Consider the following 23,216-nt stretch of genomic DNA (forward strand, 5'->3'; position numbering starts at 1 on the left):
AACTACTCTTGAAAGACTGGACCAGACCAACTGAGGCAGCTGAAAAGTAGATAGTACATTAATGTGCATCTTTACATTTCATTTAAAGCACAGCAGCAAGCTATTATTGAGTTGTGATATATGAGCTCAGATGCCTCAAGGTGTGCAAAGACACGATGGTCTGTAACATATTGAGGCTTTGAGTCAATCTGTAAGGTGTGCTGTCATGACATAAACGCACTTGCCATGAAAGGCAAGGATCTAGGTTCATATCCCAGCTGAAGATAGTTTTAACTTGACAGGATCAAATAACATTTTGTTTGAACTAAGAAGGAAGGAGCATGAACTTTGCTAATGCCAATGGCACTTTTGGCAGGTATCCCTAATGTTCAATAATTATGAAGTCTCTTAAATATTTACTTAGCTGATTGTCAAAAGCTGATTTATCCGGGAGGGGGAAAAAAAACACACAACAACCTGAGTGCAATACTTAAATTTGCCATGTATAACAGAACTGCTGCACTTAGCTTACACCATTTGGAGGTGCATCTAGGGAATAATTCTTGTAGCCACTGCAATTTGCGAGACCTCATATTGCCGCGAGCTCTGGTGCACACAGTGTGGTATAGGGGTTTGCGTCACTGGCTGGCATGCTCTGGGTCACCGGGTCAAACACAACTACCAGCAATTATTAGTTATTTATCATTTCTGGAAGCTTCTTGAAATACCTTACGTTTGTATATCCGGACTATTCGAGGGTTGCACATGCACTAGCATTCTGGAATATTTTATGTCTGTCTAAATAACTACAGTCTAATGCTATTTTGTCAAAAACTGACATATTGAGTCCGTGCTGTGTACAAAATATAGGTTGATTCCTACACAGAAAATTACAGTAACCAGCCACTTTTTACAATGCTATTTATTACTATTAAACAGTGCTGTTATTGGTTTTGAACCAATAGGTTCATCTTCAGACAGCTAGTTCACGTTTCACATTACATTTCGTGTTTTGTTTCCCCACCTGGCATAACTTCCTTGGGTTGGTGATGCCCTAGAACCAAAACAAGATGTGAGACAACATCTTTTTAATTGTAATTGTGCTTCAGGATGATTTTAAGTGATGTCAACAATTTATTATCATTAAATGGAAGATGTTTTGGTTACCTACAATGAAGAATCTGTGACAACAACGAACTCCAACAGTTAACAGTTCCAACTTAAAAAATAACAACCCTCCATACAAAAAAAATTTGGCACATACAAACTCAGCTGCCAAAATTGCCCCTCTTACTATGTAGGACAAACTGGAAGAAGCATTGAGACATGGTTCAAAGAACATGCAGATGACATACATCTGAACAACATTTCAAAATCCACATCTGCCATGCTCACAACTACCAACAGTCATGGAATAAAGAACATTGAAGACCATATACAAGTACTGCATCATGCTGAGAAAGGTAGTGTTATGAATTTGCTTGAGGAGATTGAAATATGTCTACATAAAAGCAAATCACCACAAAATCTCTTCAATGACCAAACTGAGTTAGCCAATGCTCCCCAAAATTTCATGCACCTGCTTTCCAATTTAAAGTAAAAAAATAAAAAATTAAAAAAGTCCACTTCTATTATATTTGTAATATTTACATATTTACATCCATCCCAACCCATTTACTGTGCTTTCAATTTATGCCATAATATGTCCATAGTTGTAACATTTATTTATGTACCTCTGGCCTTTATCATTTACTTTTGTTCCAATGTATACCATAATATTTATGTAACATTACTGCAGCAATACTTTATAACTGATTGATTTATTTATCTTAATTTTAATCCGTTCTCTTTCAATGTAAATAGTGAGTAACGTAACATTAGCAGTTTGTAAATTTCTACTGTCACATACGTGTACATAATGAAATATCTCTGAGAGTGGGAGTCTTTGGCATTGATATTATTGTAATATCATAATTGTTTGTACCCCTACAATGATATGTTGCATGACATTGCCTCAGGAGTCATAACAAATTAATATTAGAATAGTACTGTTAAAATAGATTTTTTAGTAATTATTTTCAACCAGTTCTGGACATGGACTGAAGGCTCTGGCCGATACTACTGTTAGTGGGCAGTTGGCATTCAGAATTAAGGTTAACATATTGTTACATTATTTAGTTGTAAATTAGTCCTCACAGATGTGGTTTTTGGAACGTGTGTATAGTTTATATAACAATGTAACACCTTGCTTACAAACATCTGAGTGAATGGGCGTAAGCAAATAAAAAATTTTAATTTCAAAATATAATTCAGAATTATTCCATTATTAAAATGTATGATTCTATAACTATTCTGAAATTCTTTAATATCTGCAGTGACATCAGATTCCATCCCTAATCAATGTGCAGTGTTGATCCATATACGTACCCAGACTCCGAATTCAGTCACCTTCAAATGAATGCTTTATGAAATTCGAGCAAATTCCGTGCGTCTATTCCCCAAGACTCTGACAAACAGTTTACAATGTCAAGAACCTTCAAAGGTAATAAATGGTAGCTATGACACTTTTCTGCCACATACAACTGCAACCTCACACACTCATTTCTCCTATGGCATGGCGTACGTCACGAGCGGGATTAATGGATTATAAATTTTCTTTCAAGAATGGGTATTACTATGTACAATTTTCGCCAGAGAAAATCTGAGACTAGTACATACCTTCAACATTTCCAACCTCTTAATGGTGAATTTCAGCTGATCTGTTACTGCCAAAAGGCTGAGGAAGGAGCACATCCTCTCATAAGTATATGAATATTGAGTCCTGTACTGGCCTAACTGTAGAATAGTTGATACTAACATAAGTGGGAACACAGTGTTTACCTGAGAAATACTATTCTCATGCCTAATGGCCCTCAACAGCTCTTCAACTTGGTATGTGAAGCAGTGACAAAACAGAAAGCACTACATGGTGAGAGACCCTCAGCAGCTCCACTGGCAGAGTGAGGGGCAAAGCTCTCGGCCAATACCAGGCCTCTAAGTGACATTAATCCTTACGAATGAGCAATCACCTACTATGTGAAAGGGGTGCTCTGAGCTGTGTTCGGAACACAATGACATTATATTCCGAACAGCTAAACTCCGAAAGTTAGGCAGTGTTTGCACCCCATAGAAGATCATGTGCAGCGGAGTCCCTAAAAAGGAGGGATCGATTAAAGAACTGTATAACAAAATCACTGAGAACCTTGAAAGTTTCCACATGGAGCTAGGCCAAATAAATGTTACTAATTACGCTGAGTTGTGAGTCCTCAAATAGTAGCTTGATCAGATTATGTCAAGCTATGATCACACAACAGATTCTAAATACCTAGTGAGCACAGGTTTCATAACACTGTGTACCATTGCTCGCGTATTAGTTTCACCGTGTCTGGATGATGATGATGATGCTGCTGCTGCCGATTCTGCAACTGATGTTCAGTTATCGAAAAGTCTTTTTTTTTTTTGGAACTTTATTAAGTTCGTCATGACCAGTTTCAGGCTTTATATTGGGCCATTATCAATGGCAGCTGAAAGTTATGCTGTAGAGAAGCAACGTCAAATGTACGTTTGATGTCGCTCCTCTACAGTATAACTTTCAGATGCACTTATAATGGCCTAATATAAAGGCGGAAACCAGTCATGTGGACTGAATAATGTTCTAAAAAAAGGCAACTGGAGCAGCTTTTTATTAAATTCTGATGAAGTCACAGACCATAGATTAAAGTACAGTATTGTTAGAAAGTTCAGTTTCTGTTCCCCAACTATGAATGTGACACAGCTGTTATATGACTAAGTCCAAATCATCCCTTCAGGAAACAATGGTCAAAATTAGCTGAGGGTTTTTCCACTTATGTTGCATACAGAACTCTGCCTCTGTCTCCAGAAAGGCCTACCTTGACACACAACTGTCAAAACTCTGACTGACGTTAACAGTATCAGAAGAGCTAAGCTCCGTCTTTAGCTCTGTTGCGCAGTATCACCTTGCAGCACAACTTGCTGATGAGAGCCAAGTTTGGCAGCTGCTTCACTGGTCACCTCTGGCTGTCATACCACAGCCCCTCAATGTAAACCCTCATTAGGTACAGGTGCAGAGAACATACAGATACCCTGTATGACACTGGAGACCACAGTGACTACATGGCATTTATGCCACATTCAAGGTCACAATTCAACATACAATATGAAAGCTTACCCTGCTATAAGTTAGTAAGCAGCTGATATTGGTACACCTACCAATCCCACAAACAGACAAGATGGTCATGAATTGTGGGAATGGCAGTGTGAGTATATGCTTTGTCATGCTGAGCATCTCATTCACCTGCTAGTCTTGGCACCAAGACCATATCTTTGACTATCTATATTTACTGTTTGAATGATTGTACAGGACTCTAACAATATCTGAAGACCTTATCCACACCGGTGGCTTTCTAACTATAATTTCAATCAATATAAATTGATGTTCACAGCTTAATTAAAGATTTCAGTTAACGTTATAAATCACTGGCAGACTGAACCAACAATCACAGCACACCCTAAGCATGCAGAGTTGAGAAATGTTTATGTACGATCTTGTACTGTTATCAAAATCAAGATCTTTGAGAAATTTCATGGTTCTCAATAGTGATAATTAGAATCCATACTCTTCCATGCAAATAATGGTGTTAGACTGATTCTTAAATAGTTTACTATAAATATTCATTTTCCTGATTTAGAGATTGAGAGCAAAGAAAATTGGGTGGCATCTCTATTTCGAGACTTCCATTTTAGTGCCATTAAGATTTTTGCCACTTGTCATTCCATTATTTACCATTCATTGCTTGCATGTTAGAATCTGCAGCTGGTGGAGAAGAAAGCCAACTGGGACAAAAAAACAACTTTGGAAGACAGGTGGTAAGCAAACTTCACTCTGTCGAGCTAGGGAAAATTGCAAGACATCTTCATTAAAAATTGATCAATGCAGCTCCCAACATGCAACAATCCACAAAGAACAACTTGTGCTGTTAGCACATCCAAAACAGCAGCAACATTACATGTCTCATCCTAATTAATTAATTGCTTAGTTAGGGATGGGTAGGAACTGCTACAATTACTTGCAAAGTAGTGATGAAGAGTGGCTCCCTTTATTGATAAATATGACCACTTCATCTGTAGATATCTTCCTAAGTAGACTTATTTTTGCGGAAGCTACATCCCCTTATCACAGAGGCAATGATGTTTTCATAATATGTTTCCCACAGACGAACCAGACTCCTGCAACCATTTTTGATTCACTGGAGTATTGTAATTATTTATCAGTAATTTTTTCTCTCATTATCCTATTCTTGCCTTCAATACGGTGAGCCTACAACCATAGGAGAGCAGTACAGAAGGCTTGAATTGGTCTCTACATGGCTTTGAGTACCAGTCATTCTAGAAATATATTTTCGTCTATGAAATCAAACAAAAGTAGTGTAATATGGTCACGGTTTTGTTCCCATTTACTCCATATATTGGTTTGTATTAACCTCCTCTCTCTGTGAGAACACTGACAGTTTTGCGACTGTATGATTTTGTGATTTTCTGCTTTGTACTTTCTGTGTTATACTTCCACAATGTTAGTTTGATCTTGATGTCCTGTATTTGTGTTACAGTATTAGCTTCAGATATTAGTTTTCTCACAGCCACATCAAAAGAAGCAGTGGTAGTCAAGTGCTGCAATTGCCTTTAAAGTTAGCTCTGCGTGTGTGTGTGTGTGTGTGTGTGTGTGTGTGTGTGTGTGTGTGTGTGTGCGTGCGCGCATGTGTGCAGGGAGGGTGGGGGTGGGGGTGGCAGGAGGGGTGGAGAGTTAGAAGTAGTCATCATAATGTACATTATAGTAATCTTAAGGTAGGGCTCAACAGCTCACTTGTTTAAAGTGTGAACACTTGCCCTTGCACACTAACTTGCTCATGAGAAGAATTGCTGTCATCTGGAGAGCGGCTGAAATGTGCGCACTCCATGTAGTTGCAATAACACAGAAAAAGCACCAACTGTGTGATAGGGGAGGGTCAACGACGATGGTGGTACCTTCTAATAGCAGTAATGGCCAGACCACATTGTGTAAGATCACTAATTTTTTTTTTTTTTTTTTTTTTTCGAATTTCAATCTGCAGTGTGAGAAAACTTATGCTTTTACACAAAAGATCAAGTTCACAAAACGTTTACTGTATCACCACACTGAATACTTTCAGGAAGTTCAGCTAACAAATGCACTATATGTCTTAGCACATAAAATAAATTTGAAGGACCTGATTGTGTACAAGAGGTTTTAAAACTTGAAAGGAACATCTCTGATGAATTGGAAGAAAAATCAAGTGAACATGCCATTCAAACAAGCTACAAAACTGCATCACTTTTAGCAAATTCCTTGTGGCCATTAACGGATGGTAAATTCATAAAATAATACTTTGTACATGCAGTTGAACATTTATGTCCAGCACTGGTAGAACAGTTTCAAGTGCTGGCAGTATTAAACGTGAAACTCACGCATCCATCACAAGTTACCTCAGATAATGTTCACAGCCAACTTGCAAAACATTTGGGAAGAGTGTTTTGCATATTCTTTAGTGCTCTGTGAAAGAGAACATATCATAGGTACACAGTGGGATGCAACATTCTTAGCAATGTTGAAGCCAGTATAGAAAAGGTTGGTTTCTCATGGAATTCTATATTCTGTGTGTCTACAGACTGAGTACCAGACATGTTCATAAATGAATCAGGAGCTAAAATGCAATTGAAAGGGAAATATAAATGCTCCAAAGTACCCACCACACACTGGCCTGCAACTCTAAGTAACTGCAGTGCAACAGGGAGCATAAAAACAGTCTAAATTTCTCCAAGCACTTCCCTTATGATTGATTTCCTCATTTACACTTGTCTCCACACAGCTCCCAACCCTATTCCTTGTGATGATGGAGAGGGCACAGTACTCATTGTTCACAGGCCTACGATCACTGTCTGTTCGTGGAGCACATTTGCTATGAAGCCCTGTATTAAGGTCTTTAATCCTTCTGTCCTCTATGTATATGGTACACTCCCTTCCTCATCCCTGGTTGATGATCCAGCAACCCTCTACTTTAGGTGGGTTTGCTTTTACAGCATTTGAAGCATCTGATAAACTTTTTAACAAAATGTCAAATTTTACCGTGTTTATAGATCCATCTTGCATGAGCACCAATAGCATGGGACTGTTTAATGCAATTATAAGTGTGGCCATTCTCTCTAATATCTCATTAATATTTTTAAAAATTTATTTTTTGCTTCAAAGATACGAATATTTGTCCATTCTTTTTTTAACTTTTTCATATCTATCTCCCCTATATCCTAGTTGTTTGTTTCATTGAAGCAATATGCAAAGATGATTAACAGTTCTGCAGTAGCTGCTACATGTCGCTGGCTAATATTTCCTTGAATACTGTAACATCAAGTTGTGGTTAGGTAAGGACAAGAGTGTGGCTTCAATTACTACCCTAACAGTGTGTCTATCTACCTGTTGTTCTGCCATTACTTACTTAAAATTAACTGCTGAATTTATAGTTATCGAATTTATTTTTATCTTCTTTTACTTAACACATGCCTCAAACCAACTATCAGTAACCTGACAATGAGACCGTTGTCTCTTGGTACCCATAGTTAACTTGATCAAGTATTCAGAATGAGATTTTCACTCTGCAGCGGAGTGTGCGCTGATATGAAACTTCCTGGCGGATTAAAACTGTGTGCCCGACCGAGACTCGAGCTTGGGACCTTTGCCTTTCGCGGGCAAGTGCTCTACCATCTGAGCTACCGAAGCAAGACCCACGCCCGGTCTCACAGCTTTACTTCTGCCAGTATCTCGTCTCCTACCTTCCAAACTTTACAGAAGCTCTCCTGCGAATTTCACAGGAGAGCTTCTGTAAAGTTTGGAAGGTAGGAGACGAGATACTGGCAGAAGTAAAGCTGTGAGACCGGGCGTGAGTCGTGCTTCGGTAGCTCAGATGGTAGAGCACTTGCCCGCGAAAGGCAAAGGTCCCAAGTTCGAGTCTCGGTCGGGCACACAGTTTTAATCTGCCACGAAGTTTCTTGATCAATTATTATCAAACAAGCTGAATGCAAATGATGATTACTCATACAGCTGCTGAGTCTTATGTATCCACCACACAGCACAGCTGGTGCTGCCAACAATCCTTCATGTAACATATTATTAACAGCAGTTTTTTTAAATAACACCCTGTATTTGCGTTAAGGATTGCCTTGCAATAGTTGACAGCTGATGTGACAATACTGTAGTGCCACATGAAAAAACAAATGATCATGTAATTATGATCAAAGTATAGGCAATTGCTGCAATATTTTTTGTCCTTTTTGTGGACTGGGCATATCAGACCACCTATCTATTCTCCAGGTATTCCCTCTAATTCAAGTCCTACCTGCTACATAATACCTCACAGTATAACATGTCTCTCCTTCCTTCTAGTAGTTCTACCCGAATTCCATTGTTTGCTGGTGTTCATGTTGTTGTTGTTGTTCAGAATGCTGTTTTCTTCTTTAGCTCTTTGACAATGACAGCTGCCATCTCACCTCACTGCTCAGCTTCCACCATTCCCTTGACATTCATCTATAGGCGAGTCAGTCTCAGAAGATCCTGACAGCTGCAGTGGGGCTGGGCGATGCTGCTTCGCATGGCTACCTCAACCATTCTCTTAAAGCTATTTTGTAAACGTCTCTAAGGCATTGCCTATTGTGCTGTCACAGCAATATAGACAACTAATGTTTTCACCTGCAGCCATTAGCACTACACAGCTGAAAGCTGGCAACAGTGCTTTAAGCTGTCGGTGATCTTCACATACCGACTGAACTATAGTTCTAATAATACATTTGTTTGTGTGGCTGTGCAGCTGTTAACATATGTTGTTATAGATTATCTGTCTTGAGGTGACTGCGATGTAATAAAAAGAATTACACCAGATGTGTTTCGCTTTTATTTACAAAACATCTTCTGTGGTATTCTGTAAATTGGCTACACATGTTTGTACATTTATTTTTTGACAAACTGCCTATTGGCTTCTGTCTCGGTTCTTCGGCCGACGTTCATCTAATGATTTTTCTGACGTTTCGCCGGCACGAGTGGCTGGCATTGTCAAAGCTTCACCCTCCATTGCCGGTGGTGAACTGGAGCCGAGCTCGCGGCCGCAGGCTATATGTACCTGGCACGCCAACGTCCGAGGGCTTCTCCACAGTCATTTCCGGTGCGGACTCAGGACATTTCATTGAGAAGCTGAAGAAACTGAAACTTGCACCAAAAGACATCCTTGTCAGCTTTGATGTTATTTCGTTATTTACAAAAGTGCCACTCAGTGACGCTCTGGAGCACACCGGTCCATTTTCCCGCAAGACATCAAAAAGCTCTTCCATGCCTGTCTCGCCACGAGCTATTTCACGTGGAATGGCGGGTGGGGGATGGGAGATGGGGGAGGGGGGCATGGGGGGGAGAGGGGGTCATGGGGGGAGGGGAGATAGGGGAGGGGGGCATGGGACATGGGGGAGGGGGAGGGCAGAGGGAGGAGAGAGGGGGAGGGGGAGGGGGGCATGGGGGGAGGGGAGATAGGGGAGGGGGGCATGGGGGGGAGAGGGGGCCATGGACATGGGGGAGGGGGAGGGCAGAGGGGGAGGGGCAGAGGGGGAGGAGAGAGGGGGGGAGAGAGGGGGAGGGGGGCATGGGGGAGAGAGGGGGCATGGGGCATGGGGGAGGGGGAGGGCAGAGGGGGAGGAGAGATGGGGAGGAGAGAGGGGGAGGAGAGAGGGGGAGGAGAGAGGGGGAGGAGAGAGGGGGAGGAGAGAGGGGAGGAGAGAGGGGGAGGAGAGAGGGGGAGGAGAGAGGGGGAGGAGAGAGGGGGAGGAGAGAGGGGGGAGGAGAGAGGTGGAGGAGAGAGAGGAGGTGGTGGAGGAGAGAGGTGGAGGAGAGAGGTGGGAGGAGAGAGGTGGAGGAGAGAGGTGGAGGAGAGAGGTGGAGGAGAGAGGTGGAGGAGAGAGGGGGAGGAGAGAGGGGGAGGAGAGAGGGGGAGGAGAGAGGAGGAGGAGAGAGGTGGAGGAGAGAGGTGGAGGAGAGAGGTGGAGGAGACGAGAGGTGGAGGAGAGAGGTGGAGGAGAGAGGTGGAGGAGAGAGGGGAGGAGAGAGGGGAGGAGAGAGGTGGAGGAGAGAGGTGGAGGAGAGAGGGGGAGGAGAGAGGTGGAGGAGAGAGGTGGAGGAGAGAGGTGGAGGAGAGAGGGAGATTATTATAATCAATAAGTTTACACTTTGGTTAAGCATTTATCAATAAAACAACTTAAGTAGTGGTGGTGGTGGTGGTGGTGGCAGTGGTAGGCCAGAGATACTGCTACAAAGGACTATAATTCATACACCATAGCAACAGACCACCACTGATCACATTTTTACAAAAATAGCTTGGCAAGTTTAAATGCCGCACAGAATCACAATATTTCACTTTCAAGGACGGGAAAACCAATGTCATTACAACTGGTAACTGTTGAAAAAACAGTTACCTACTGTCAAGTGAGAGTTGTATTTAACAGCTAGCAAGTTTTAACTCTTATGTAGCACTAATATTTTCAAATATTTTATGAAGCATCATTCTCAAACAGAAAGGAAATGAACTGCAAGATAAGAAGAATACAACACTGATGGACATCCTTAAATAAATGTGACAAAAATAAATGTGAAACAAATGCAGTAAAATATAAATTAAGTGAACATATTTTCTGTGTAGTTTACCATACGAAGGTTGGCAGTCCACTGGGTAAGAACTTTGACATCAACACCAAGGCGGCACCACACTTCCAGATTTTTATTCTGAAGTGATGATGGTGATCCTGGCTCCTCAGTTTGATGACTACTGGGGCTGGTTGAGACCTGCACTGCATAGTAATTTCATAATTACATAGTGTTTTTGTACATAATTCAATACAACATAATTCAATACAAATGTCAATATAACAGTGGCTACAGCAATCTATCCTCTAATACAAGCTGTTCCATCTTGTGTACTCACTGGCAGGTAGTAAGGTACCCACGTGTAAAAAGGGCAGGGGTGGGCAAGAAGGTGATGCATGGGCAGCCTATGCGACAATGTTGCACCAACCAAGCACAAGCAGGCAGCAGTGGCCAAGTGGTACAATCTGTGCAACAGGGCTGCCTGGCAGACAGCCTATATGGCTACGTTTGCCTGAGGATGAGCTGAAATGCGACAGGGTGCACCCTGCCCTATGGGGCTGCAATGGAATAACCTGCTCTAATAGGTGTTTAACACAGTCAAGAGCAGCACATTTACAAGCTCCTCCAGTTGACAGTCGAATGAAAATTCCTCCAAAACAAGGTCAGTCACTCTAAACAACTATTAATGGTCAAGAGAGTTCAAAGAAGGGCAGCTTGTTTTGCATTATCGAGAAATAGTGGAGAGATTGTCATGGAAATGATACAAGATTTATGGTGGACATAATTAAAACAAAAGTGTTTCTCGATGAGGCAGGACCTTCTCATGAAATTTCAATCACCGATTTCCTCCTCCAAATGTGAAAATATTTTGTCATCAATCTACATAGGGAGAAACGATCACCACAAGAAAATAAGCAAAATCAGAGCTCACTTGGAAAGATATAGGTGTTCGATTTTTCTGCATGCTGTCCGAGGAATAACAGAATTATTGTGAAGGTTGTTTCATGAATCCTCTGCCAGGCACTTACCGTATTTACTCGAATCTAAGCTGCACTCGAATCTAAGCCACACCTGAAAAATGAGACTCAAAATAAAGGAAAAAAAATTTCCCGAATCTAAGCCGCACCTGAAATTTGAGACTCGGAATTCAAGGGGAGAGAAAAGTTTTAGGCCACACCTCCAAATCGAAACAAAGTTGGTCCATTCCAATATGAGACACAATGTAGGTCGAATGAATGACGATACAGCTACAGTAGTTTGGTTCAAGTCGTAAGCTTAGCAGTTAAGCTTTACCACGTAGCCATTGCTATGCGTCAGGCGCTCCGTCCGTATTTATACGGGTACCCTTCCTTTTTCACGTCTGGTTTGAATCGATTGCTTATTTTGCTTTGATCTGATAAGTGCCGTTTTCTTTGTTATAGGTGTTTGCGTCACTCTTAAGCTGAAAATGCATTACTGCACTGTGTCATGCATTGTCTGTCGCATTCTGGTAGTGCTACGGCTTGTCGTGGCTTGCGGCATGGCTTGCTTTTGTGTGCGCTACCGCCGCGTACGATAAAGAGCAATCGTCTCATTAGCAAAACAATGGCAAGAGATTGCTGTTTGTTGTTACTTACACTGCTGCTTTCTTTGATAATGATCAACAAGAATCAAATAATAGACTGCGTATGATAGAACATGTTCTGAACGAGAGTTAGGCGAAAATTTTTCTCCGTTTGAAAATCTCTGCGACCGCTTCTTTATTATATCAAATTCTGCACAGAAATTAGTCATCTTAGATTTAAAAATCTAGTCACTTGGCGTGCTTCATTTCTGACTGTATCACTATTAGGCATAAGAAAAATACGAATATAAACATGACACGATACGTATATTCTTCCGCATTGGCTGTTGTCTCACTCTAGTTTCGTAGTTTGTTAGGCAGACATGATTTAAATGAGATAGCAGCAAACACGAAAGAATACATGGCAAAATGTTTATATTCGTATTATTCTTATGGTGAAGAGAATACTGTATGTGATTCAAATTTCATCAGGTTCCTATTAGCAACCATCTCTTCTCAAAGATAGGAAAAAATTCAGAACGTAGAGTTGGCCATATTGACAAACATCCGAAACAGTCTTGCCAGTCAGATTTTCGTAGTACACTGAAATTGTGCTACATTTGAAGATGAACAATATGGAATTTGTATTTACTTCGTTGGATAATGTATGAAAATGCAGTGGTCGAAACTCGCGGCGGAGAAAAAAGCTCGTCTTCCACTTACAAAGAATGCCTGCGTAGCGCTACATATATTCGACGGCAGAAGTTAGTTGTAGCGGCACATACCAACATTTTTCATAACTTCCGCTTGCTTTGCACTCGATTCTAAGCCGCAGGAGGTTTTTTGGATTACGAAAACCGGAAAAAAAGTGCGGCTTAGATTCGAGTAAATACAGTAAGTGTGATTTGCGAAGTAGCCAGGTAGATGTAATAAGTAAAACAGGGTGTATACGTGGACATGGACAAAAAAATTCCCGGATTTTTCCCAGATGTCCCAGTTAAAAATACATACTTTCCCAGGTGAAAATACACTTTTTTCATGTTAAGTGACAGAATGCTTTCTCTCGGAACCATAAAACTTATCAACCATTTGAACGGTTAAAGGCTTTATACACCAGCTTAGAACTTCCCGGCACTTCAGAAAACGAACACACACACACACACACACACACACACACACACACACACACACCATAAAAAAAAGGAACACGCATTTTGGAAAAACCTTTGATGTGCAGCAGCATGTACACTGCATATTTTGGTAAGTATATATTTGAATTCCACCAAACAAAGCATGCTACTTTTCGAAGCATTGAAATGGAGATTGCGATGCGCTTTAGTAAGCCAGTCATAGCTGATGACACATGATCTCGCCAGCAGATATTCAGAGCAGAAACATGTGATGTAGTCTGCGAGTAGCAACCAACATCGCTGTTCAGTAGCGCGAACACACAAATAGGAAATGTTAATGGTTTAAATTAATATACATAGTGTAGCTACAAGAAAAGCTAAGCTTTCACACATAATACTGGTATTTTTTGCATGTGTAAAACTTTAATGTACACCACACAAATATGCCAGTAAGATTTTAAATAATACATTAACATCTAGGCTCAAAATTCTTCTGAGTTGTTGGCCCCCAGAGTGTTTAAGCTTTAAACGAGAATCAAACGTTCTGTGATTTAAGAAATTCAAAGCACATTCACACATGTAACATAATTCACGTTGCATAAAATGAAATTTACTTTGAAAATAACGCTTTTCAACAACCATTTGCAATACTTTCCCGCAACCTGTTAGAATTCCTTTCAGCAGTTCTCATCGAGCGCCAGAAAATAGTGTTACTGTGGTCGCACAGCTAGTACCAGAACTGTTTTATCTCATGTTTGGCTATTATGGCAGAATGCCATATGTATCAGGAGGTAAAAACTGGTACTTTTAATTCAGCAAACAGTTCACACAAGCCAATACTGTGGAATGAAAGACTTCATTTCAAATAAATTGACTGCCTCTGCGGAAAATATTAATAAAAACCAAATTTCTGTAGCAAATCAACAAAAGTAAGTTCAGTGTTCTGCAAGGCAATTAATGCTTGACTGGCAAAATCCTGAAAATAAAATAAAACCACGAAACTAAGACTAAGTACATATTTTAGCTTCCATAAATATGTGAATGTATCTTAATTCATGTGCTAGCTCTCAGCCCCAGAAATCCATTTTGTTTTCATCTGACGTGAGAGTTGTAAACAAAGAAGAAACAATGAAATCACTAAACCTAAACAAGGGTCACATGGAGACTACTCCCCTCTCCACTGCAAGTTACGACTGCTCTGCGCATGCGCGAATCTGGCAACTTGGGCTCGCCAAAAGCATTTTTTCCAGGTAGTGTCTGGCTGCTTGTTGCTACTGCCGATACAGCTAACAGCCGTACTTCAAGCAGCCATATGCGGGAGCAGATACTGCTCATGTGTGACTCTACTGCGCATGTGCACAAGCCCACTGGCAACTGCTCAAACCAACATATTGTAAACCGTTGTGACATCATGGTCATCGGAAGCAGTTTGTTGTTTCGAAGTATTGCATAGTCTTCATCCCAAAGCCTTTAACACATTTTGGTGTTGGCAGATACTTGTGTATGCATTGTGTTATGTTGTTGGAAATGGTGTATTTCCTTTGCAGCTTGAGTTTATTCTGGTTTTCTTTCCCTAGTTTATGTTTCATTGAGTAGCGGGCTAAAGTTTTTTTTTTTTTTTTTTTTTTTTTTTTTTTTTTTTTTTTTTTTTAGTATCAGTTCTCACCAGTCAAAATTTAAAAAATTTTACTGAAAACTAAAACAATGAAAAATACCCAGAATTCTAAAAAATTCCCGTGTTTTCCCGGTTCTCTCCTGGATGAAAAAAATTCCCAGGTTTTTCCCAGATCTCCCGGTTGACCCAGGTTGTATACACCCTGATACAGTTCATATCTCAACAAATATTTTGAGTCATCTGTCTTTCGACTGATTTGATGCGGCCTGCCACGAAATCTTCTCCTGAGCCAACCTCTTCATCTCAGTACTTGCAATCTACATTCTCAATTTTTTGCAAGCTGTATTCCAATATCTGTCTTCCTCTGCAGTTACTACCCTCTACAGCTACCTCTAGTGCTGAGGAAGTTATTCCCTGATGTCTTAGCAGATTTGCTATCATCCTGTCTCTTCTTCTTGCCAGGGTTTTCCCACATATTTCTTTCCTCTGATTCTGCATAGAACATCCTCATTCCTTAGCTTATCAGTCCACCTAATTTTCAACATTCACCTGTCGTACCACATCTCAAATGCTTAATTATCTTGTTCCAGTTTTCCCACAGGCCATATTTCACTACCATACAATGTTCTACACCAAACACACATTCTCAGAAATTTCTTCCTCAAATTATGGCCGTGTTCAATATAGCAGACTTCTGTCGGTCAGAAATCCCCTTTTTGCCACTGCTACTCTGCTTTTATGTTGTCCTTGATCTGTCTGTCGTTAGTTATTTTGCTGCCTAGGTAGTAGAAGTTCTTAACTTTACCACCTTCATGACCATCAATCCTGATGTTAAGTTTCTCGCTGTTCTCTTTTTCTGCTACTTTTCATTACTTTCATCTTTCTTCAATTTACTCTCAACCCATATTCTGTACTCATTATACAGTTCATTTCATTCAGCAAATCATATATTTCTTCTTCACTTTCACTGAGGGTAGCAATGTCATCAGTGAATAGTGTCACTGATATCCATTCCCCTCGAATTTTAATTACACTCCTGAATCTTTCCTTTATTGCCATCATTGCTTCTTTTATATATAATTGAACAGTACGAGCGAAAGATTACAACCCTGTCTTTCACCATTTTTAATCCGACTACATCTGTCTTGCACCCTTTTTAATCCAAGCACCCCGTTCTTGGTCTCTCCTCTTATTATTCCCTCTGGGCTCTTGTACATGTGTACATTACCCATCTCTCCCTGTAGTTTACCACTATTTCCCCCGAATTTTGAACATCTTGCACCATTTGACATTATCCAATGCTTTTTTGAGGTCAACAAATCATATAAACATGACTTTATTTTTCTCTAATCTTACTTCCATTATCAAACACAACATCGGAACTGCCTCTCTGGTGCCCTTACGTTTCCTAAGGCCAAACTGATCTGTATGTAAAACATCATCAATTTTCTTTTCATCCAACTTGGATGGATAAGCTGTTGAGCTGACTGCGATGGGGGAAAAAAAACAAAAAATATATATCTCGCACTTGTCAGCTCTTGCAGTCTTCGGAATTATGTGGATATTTCTCCGAAAGTCAGATGGTATATCGTGGGTCATACTTCTCCACACCAACGTGTATAGTCTTTTTGTTGCCACATCCCCTAACAATTTTAGAAACTCTGATGGAACGTTGACTATCTCTTCTGCCCCATTTGATATTCTGCCTTATTTGATGTTAAAGTCTCCAAAGCTCTTTTAAATTCTGATTCTAATACTGGATCCTCTATCTCTTCTAAATTGACTCCTGTTCCTCCTCCTATCACATCAGACAAAATCTGCCCCCCCCCCCCCTTCCCCATAGTGGCCTTCAATGTACTCTTTCCACTTATCCACTCTCCCCTCTGCATTTAGCAGTGGATTTACTGTTGCACTCTTAATGTTACCACCCTTGCTTTTAATTTCACCGAAGGTTTCTTTTACCTTCCTATATGCTGAGTCAGTCCTTCCAACAAACATTTCTTTTTGTATTGCTTCACATTTTTCATGCTTCCACTTCATCTTAGCTTCCTTGCACTACTTATTTATTTATTTATTTCCTCAGTGACGTGTATGTCTGTATTCCTGAATTTCCCTGAACATTTTTGTATTTCCTTCTTTCATCGATCAACTGAAGTATTTCTTCTGGTTCCCATGGTTTCTTTGCAGTTACCTTCTTTGTAACTACATTTTTCTTCCCAACTTTGATTGACCTTTTTAGAGATGTCCGATTCTCTTCCACTGCACTGCCTACTGAGCTATTCCTTACTGCAGTATTTACAGCCTTACAGAACTTCAAGCGTATCTCTCCATTCCTTAGTACTTCCATATCCCACTTCCTTGCATTTCGTTCTTCGTGACTGACCTCTTAAACTTCAGCCTACTCTTCATCACTATTACACTGTGATCTGAGTCTATATCTTCTCCAGGATACAACTTACCATCCAATATATGACCTTGGAATCTCTGACCATGATGTAATCCAACTGAAATCCTTCCGTGTCTCCCAGCCTTTCACAGTAAATCATGTCATCCTCCTCTTGTGATTCTTGAAAGGAGAATTTGCTATTACTAGCTGAAATTTATTACAGAGCTCAATTAGTCTTTCTCCTCTCATTCCTAGTACCAAGCCAGTATTCTCCCACAACCCTTTCTTCTACTCCTTTCTTTACAACCATATTCCAGTGCCCTCAAGAACTGTTAAATTTTCAGCTCCCTTTACATACTGTATTACCTGTTCAATATCATCGTATCCTTAGTCTTTTCATCTTTAGCTTGCGATGTCTGCATGTAAACCTGAACTATTATTGTCAGTGCTGGTCTGCTGTTGATTTGGATGAGAACAATCTGATCACTGAACTGTTCACAGTAACACACGCTAAACCCTACCTTCCTATTCATAATGAACTGTACCCTCATTAACCAATGTGCATTGGTGTTGCTATTACTCTCTACTCATCTAATCAAAAATCCTTGTCTTCTTTGAGTTTCACTTCACTAACCCCCACTATATCTAGATTCCTTCAATCCCTTGCATATCCCTTTCTTTTCAGATTTTGTAGCTTCCCCATCACATTCTAGTTTCTGACATTCCATGCCCCGACTCATGGAATGTTATCTTTTCCTTGGTTATTCAATCTTTTTCTCATGGTCACCTACCCCTTAGCAGTTCCTTCCCAGAGGTCTGAATGGGGGCCTATTCCGGAATCTTTTGCAAATGGAGAGATCACGATGACACTTTTTTAATAACACGCCACATTCCTGCAATTCTGATGTTAGTATTATTAGTCTGCCAACTCCTTTACATACAACAGACACTTCATTGTGAATAGCAGAGTAATCACGTAGATGTAGGGAACATGAACAGCAAGTGTCTCCATTCATTTCTCTGGGGCATACCTGAAGTTCTGTGTATACATGTTGATCAATCCCCATCTAAGATAACATGGTGTGCCCTCCTTACCAAGAAAAAGGCAATCCAGTCACAAATTTATACATCCAGATATTTGTATAAGTTTACAGATTCCAGTTGAGACTGTTATTGTTTGCAAAGTACACAATTTCACATTTCAAGCAGGTTGCAAGTATCTGTACCACTTCAAAATTTTATTACACTCACACAACATTTTTGCAGCTTTTTTCAGAGAGTACTCCATTATAGGTAACTCACTTGCAAAAATTTTGAGGTTAGTATTACTAGTCTGCAAAATCTTTTACATACAACATGAATAGCAAGGGTCCCAAAACATTTATCTGGAACATGCCTGAAGTTATATCTACATCTGTTGATCAATCTCCATCTAAGATAACATGCTGCACCGGCCCTATCAACAAAATGTCAATCCTGTCACAAATTTTGCATGATGAGCCTCATGGCTGTGTTTTTTATAATAAGTGCAAATGAATAAAATGCTTTTTGGAAATGAAGAAATACGTCAGAGTCTGAATATTGTTGTAAAGTAAAAAACATTCTATAAACAATGTTTAAATTATGATGAAACTTCTGACTTTTTTTTCTTTTTTCTTTTAAAGATCCTGTTCTCATCTTTTTTTGTCCATCTCAATAGCAAATACTGTAAATCTACTGTACCTGGACTAGGAGTTGCCAACTGGTATACATAACGCCCTGAAACTGGTGACAATTCTGACTTGCGCATAGTAGGGCTCTTCCAATATGAGCTCAGAAAGTTTGTTGGTTGTTCCATTGTTTCACCTGTAATTACACAACAAAATAAAATAAAATGTCTCAGCTGTAACCACAACTACAAAACTAAGAATAAATTATGTTCTCAAAATCAGAGCCCCTGCCACTCTAATATTTTATATGCTGTGTCAAAAAGGATTACAATATTATGTACACAACAGCAATACTTATACGCTCGGTATAATACCTTGAGAAAAACTGTAAAATTTCGATGAGATAGAATTGTAGATCATTAAATTTAGAAGACAAAATTCCTGAAATAAAATAAAAGATAAAGCAGTCCTCAGCTCAAGGTCTTTCCGAGGTCTTGTTCAGAATGTGTTGTGCAAGGTGTGCCTTCAATCCAGCTAAGTTTGTAATCGACACACTGAACACAACATCTTTCAGACAGCCCCACAGCCAGAAGTCACACGGATTAATATTAGGTGATTGGGACGGCCAGGCTGTAGGGAAATGGCGACTGATAATTCTAGCATTTCTGAAATGGCACTTCAGCAGCTGCTTAACTGGATTTGCAATGTGCGGAGGTGCGCCATCTTGCATAAAAATAATCCCATCCACACATCCACACTGCTGGAGAGCTGGAATGACTTGGTTGCACAAAAGACACTCATAATGCTTACCAGTGACAGTACATGTAACAGGACAGGAAGCACCTGTCTCTTTGAAAAACTATGATCCTATGGTGCGATAAAACCACACTACATAGTGACCTTTTCAGGATGAAGTGGTACTGAATGATTTGCATGTGGATTGTCTGTTGCCCATATTCAACAGTGCTGTGTATTGACATATCCTGTCAGATGGAGGTGGGCTTCATCTGTCCACAAAATCTCACATGAGTAATCATTGTCCACTTCCATGAGAGCAAGAAATTCTAAAGCAAAGGTCTTGTTCACATGGGTAATTTTGAATGGATAGCAAAGAAGGATGTTTCATAGGATTTTACGCACTGCACTCTCGGGTACGTCCAATGTTCGGGCAATTTTCTGTGCACTACACGTTTGCACACCACCACTCCTCTCCTCCTGCAATGCTACGGCCACTGCTTCCACTGATGCCAAATCAATTCATTTCCTCCCTCTACCAGGTTGCACTCCAAAAAAACTAGTCTTTTTGAATTTCCAAATCATTTTCTCCAGACCCATGGCAGACATTGGAACAACGCCTTTTTTCAAACCCTTGTGTTCAGAACTTCTGCAGAGCAACGTGTACATAGTCACCATTTTTGTAATACAGCTTTACAAGCAGAGCACAATCCTGCATTGAGACAGTCCTGGCGAACATCGCAGACATGAAAGGAGGAAAACATGAGTACCTGGTGTGTTTATACCAACTTCAATGGGTCATGTGCATGACAAGTGTTTTCATTCACATATTCTATACAGCACCATATATTGATCAATTTTTACACTATTTTTTTTGTTCTGGCATACATTTTCCCCCTTCTCTGACAATATTCTGTTGCAATTTGACATCATTCTAACTAGTCGTGTTATTTCTACTGCATTTTAAAAGTTTAACTTTAATTATAATCACCCGGTAATTGGTCATGGTGGCTAGGAAGGAGGTTATTGGTTTGGAATCTGTCAGGTGTTAGGAAAGGTAGTGTTCAATAGCGGTATGGCCACGGGCAAAGTGAAGTGGCATCAATAGCGACGAGCAGGGCACCGTGTGGTAAAGGGGTAGGAACTGTGGAAAGTCGGTGGAGGAAACAGTTTGTATCTTTTATATAGGAGGCTAGGTTCCGGGTAATAGGTTGAAGGTGTTGGTCTACGAGAGCAGACATTCTCTCAGTGGGGGCACAGTGAGACATCTGTAAACCCAAAATGTATATGTACAAAAGATACTGTCTTACCAACTGCAGCACACTTTTCCTTCACTTCATAATCCTTTAAATACTGCTGCAGAGAACGTTCGTTCTCAATAAAATCTACTGGTGATGAAGTGTAAAAAGAGACTTTGTCTGGAGAAACAGGGCTGGTCTCTGTGGCAGGAGGTGAACCAGGTGAAAAGTTCCACGATGTTGACGGAGTAGAAATATTAGATCCTGAAAGTGAATTATTTTTGTAATGTAACAAATACAAACACAAAATAAATATGTTTTTCTTGGAGCTCGTTACAAGTACAAAACAAACAAATTTTAAATTTTATTTCCCAGTAACCAAATAAATAAGCAGTTTTGAGGAGAGACTTGTCAAAGTTGCAAAGCCAAGCAGGCAGTGGATGATAAAGGGTCACTTACTGTAGCAGGTTTCTGAAAATTAAATATCAGTATGATTCTTACTGTTCTCTAAAACTCATTGTTCGTAAATGATCATAATAAACATGAACTCCTAATTCTAGGACAATGCCAGTCTTGCTTCAGAATCTCGGTTTATAAGTTTTTGGCAGTTTATCTGTGATCCTGTTCATCCAGTTATTAATCTGGTGTAGTATTATAATTAAATTGCATGAATAATGGCTTGGTTCTCTATCAACTATTTTATTCACTGGTCCAAATTACATAATACAGCAAGATTGTCCATGCACAGCTTATGCAAACAGATGTCCTTGCAAGAAACAAGCAAAGTTACTCTTTTTAAGCATAACTAACATGACACAGACACTGACAGTTCTCAGTAGTGTGGAGCATACGTAAAATTTTCTACATGCCGAAGAACAAACAGAAACATTGAGAATATAATAGAAATAAAACATCCTTGGGTGGCTGGCACAAAAACTATTTTTGACAGTGCGAATTTGTAAGTATAAGCATTACAACACACATGCACCAGGGTCATTCCACGTCAGAACACGCAATAATTCAAGGATTTATAGCCCTCTATACGGATTTATAACCCTTTATCTCAGATTTTCACAAAACTTTGCACATTTGCTTATACTTGTAACGTAGGAACTTCTGCAAAATCTTTTTGGTCTCATACTACAACTTTATATACTGAATTTTAAATGTAGTGATACTCTGATAACTGGGATCTGCAAGAATGGCAACGCAAAATGTACTTATCTACATAAATGCCAATAACTCAGGTGTTTAAGAAGCTTTTGATTTTGAGCTCTTTTTGAAAGTTAAGTAAGGCATGTAGCTAACAGATATCCTGTTATTGAAGCAATAAAGTTACAAAAAAATTTAGAAAAATGTTAATGTATGTCAATTTTTGATTTCAGAAAAATTGCAATGATCTGGTGAAATGCTAATATCACATTTCTAAAACTTGCTGGGAACCTGATTTTGTTCTTAAATAATACCCTAGATTGTAAGCTTCCTAATAAAATAAAAAATTTTGGGTCTTCTGCTAACTGACACACACACAACTGAAATCAAAATACTTTTTCCTGTTAAGGAAAAGGGTCATTTTAAGTCAGTTAATCCACTCAATGTCTCACTGCCTCAGATGCAAGGTATCAAATTAGCATTATGTTCAACTCATTCAAGGCAGGAAAGTTAACTTTAAGTGCGAATATTTATTTCCTTTCATTTGACTAATTCAGTAATTTTTTAAAGGTTATAATATGTATGATTTATGTGTTCAGCCAATCACCTGCTCACAGTGATAAAAAAATATTCATGAACAGCAGTAGCTTTCTTGAAACCTTTATAGGCATGAAAACAATGCAACAATTGCTAAAATTCATTACTGCGAATAAATGGCATCGAACAATTAGTCTATTTGGCCTCAGTTGCTCTTTGTATTTTTGCGAAGACAGGCCATATCTGTTTGTGGTGTGGCTGTATCATTCCACTTGTATAAAGTATGTTGTAAGTGAATTAGTGTTCAGTTAATCGCAAAGAAACATGTGAACTCATGCACTTTTGGAAAATTACTAAAAACGCCATGTCATTGACGACATATAAACTCTACAAAAAATGGAAGAGCTGAGTGGAGACCAACGAGATTTGATATTGCTGCGATCCAATATAAGCTTACCACAAGTTCAAGAAAGTGCTACTATATGAGGACATCACAGATACTATCACT

General features: G+C 39.7%; 1 protein-coding gene across 1 annotated transcript in view; it reads right to left on the bottom strand.

The window, feature by feature from the left end:
- LOC124798053 (transmembrane protein 209) overlaps positions 1-23,216 on the bottom strand; it is a 139,584-nt gene that overhangs the window by 60,718 nt on the left and 55,650 nt on the right. Inside the window, exons 5-7 of the mRNA XM_047261279.1 lie at positions 21,092-21,283; positions 19,120-19,242; positions 10,784-10,926 (exon numbers count right to left, since the gene is read on the bottom strand). Of these exons, the coding sequence (XP_047117235.1) occupies positions 10,784-10,926; positions 19,120-19,242; positions 21,092-21,283 (458 nt within the window). The remainder of the gene's footprint in view (positions 1-10,783; positions 10,927-19,119; positions 19,243-21,091; positions 21,284-23,216) is intronic.

The sequence above is a fragment of the Schistocerca piceifrons genome, chromosome 5, assembly GCF_021461385.2.
Source record: "Schistocerca piceifrons isolate TAMUIC-IGC-003096 chromosome 5, iqSchPice1.1, whole genome shotgun sequence".
In the NCBI taxonomy this organism is placed as follows: domain Eukaryota; kingdom Metazoa; phylum Arthropoda; class Insecta; order Orthoptera; family Acrididae; genus Schistocerca; species Schistocerca piceifrons.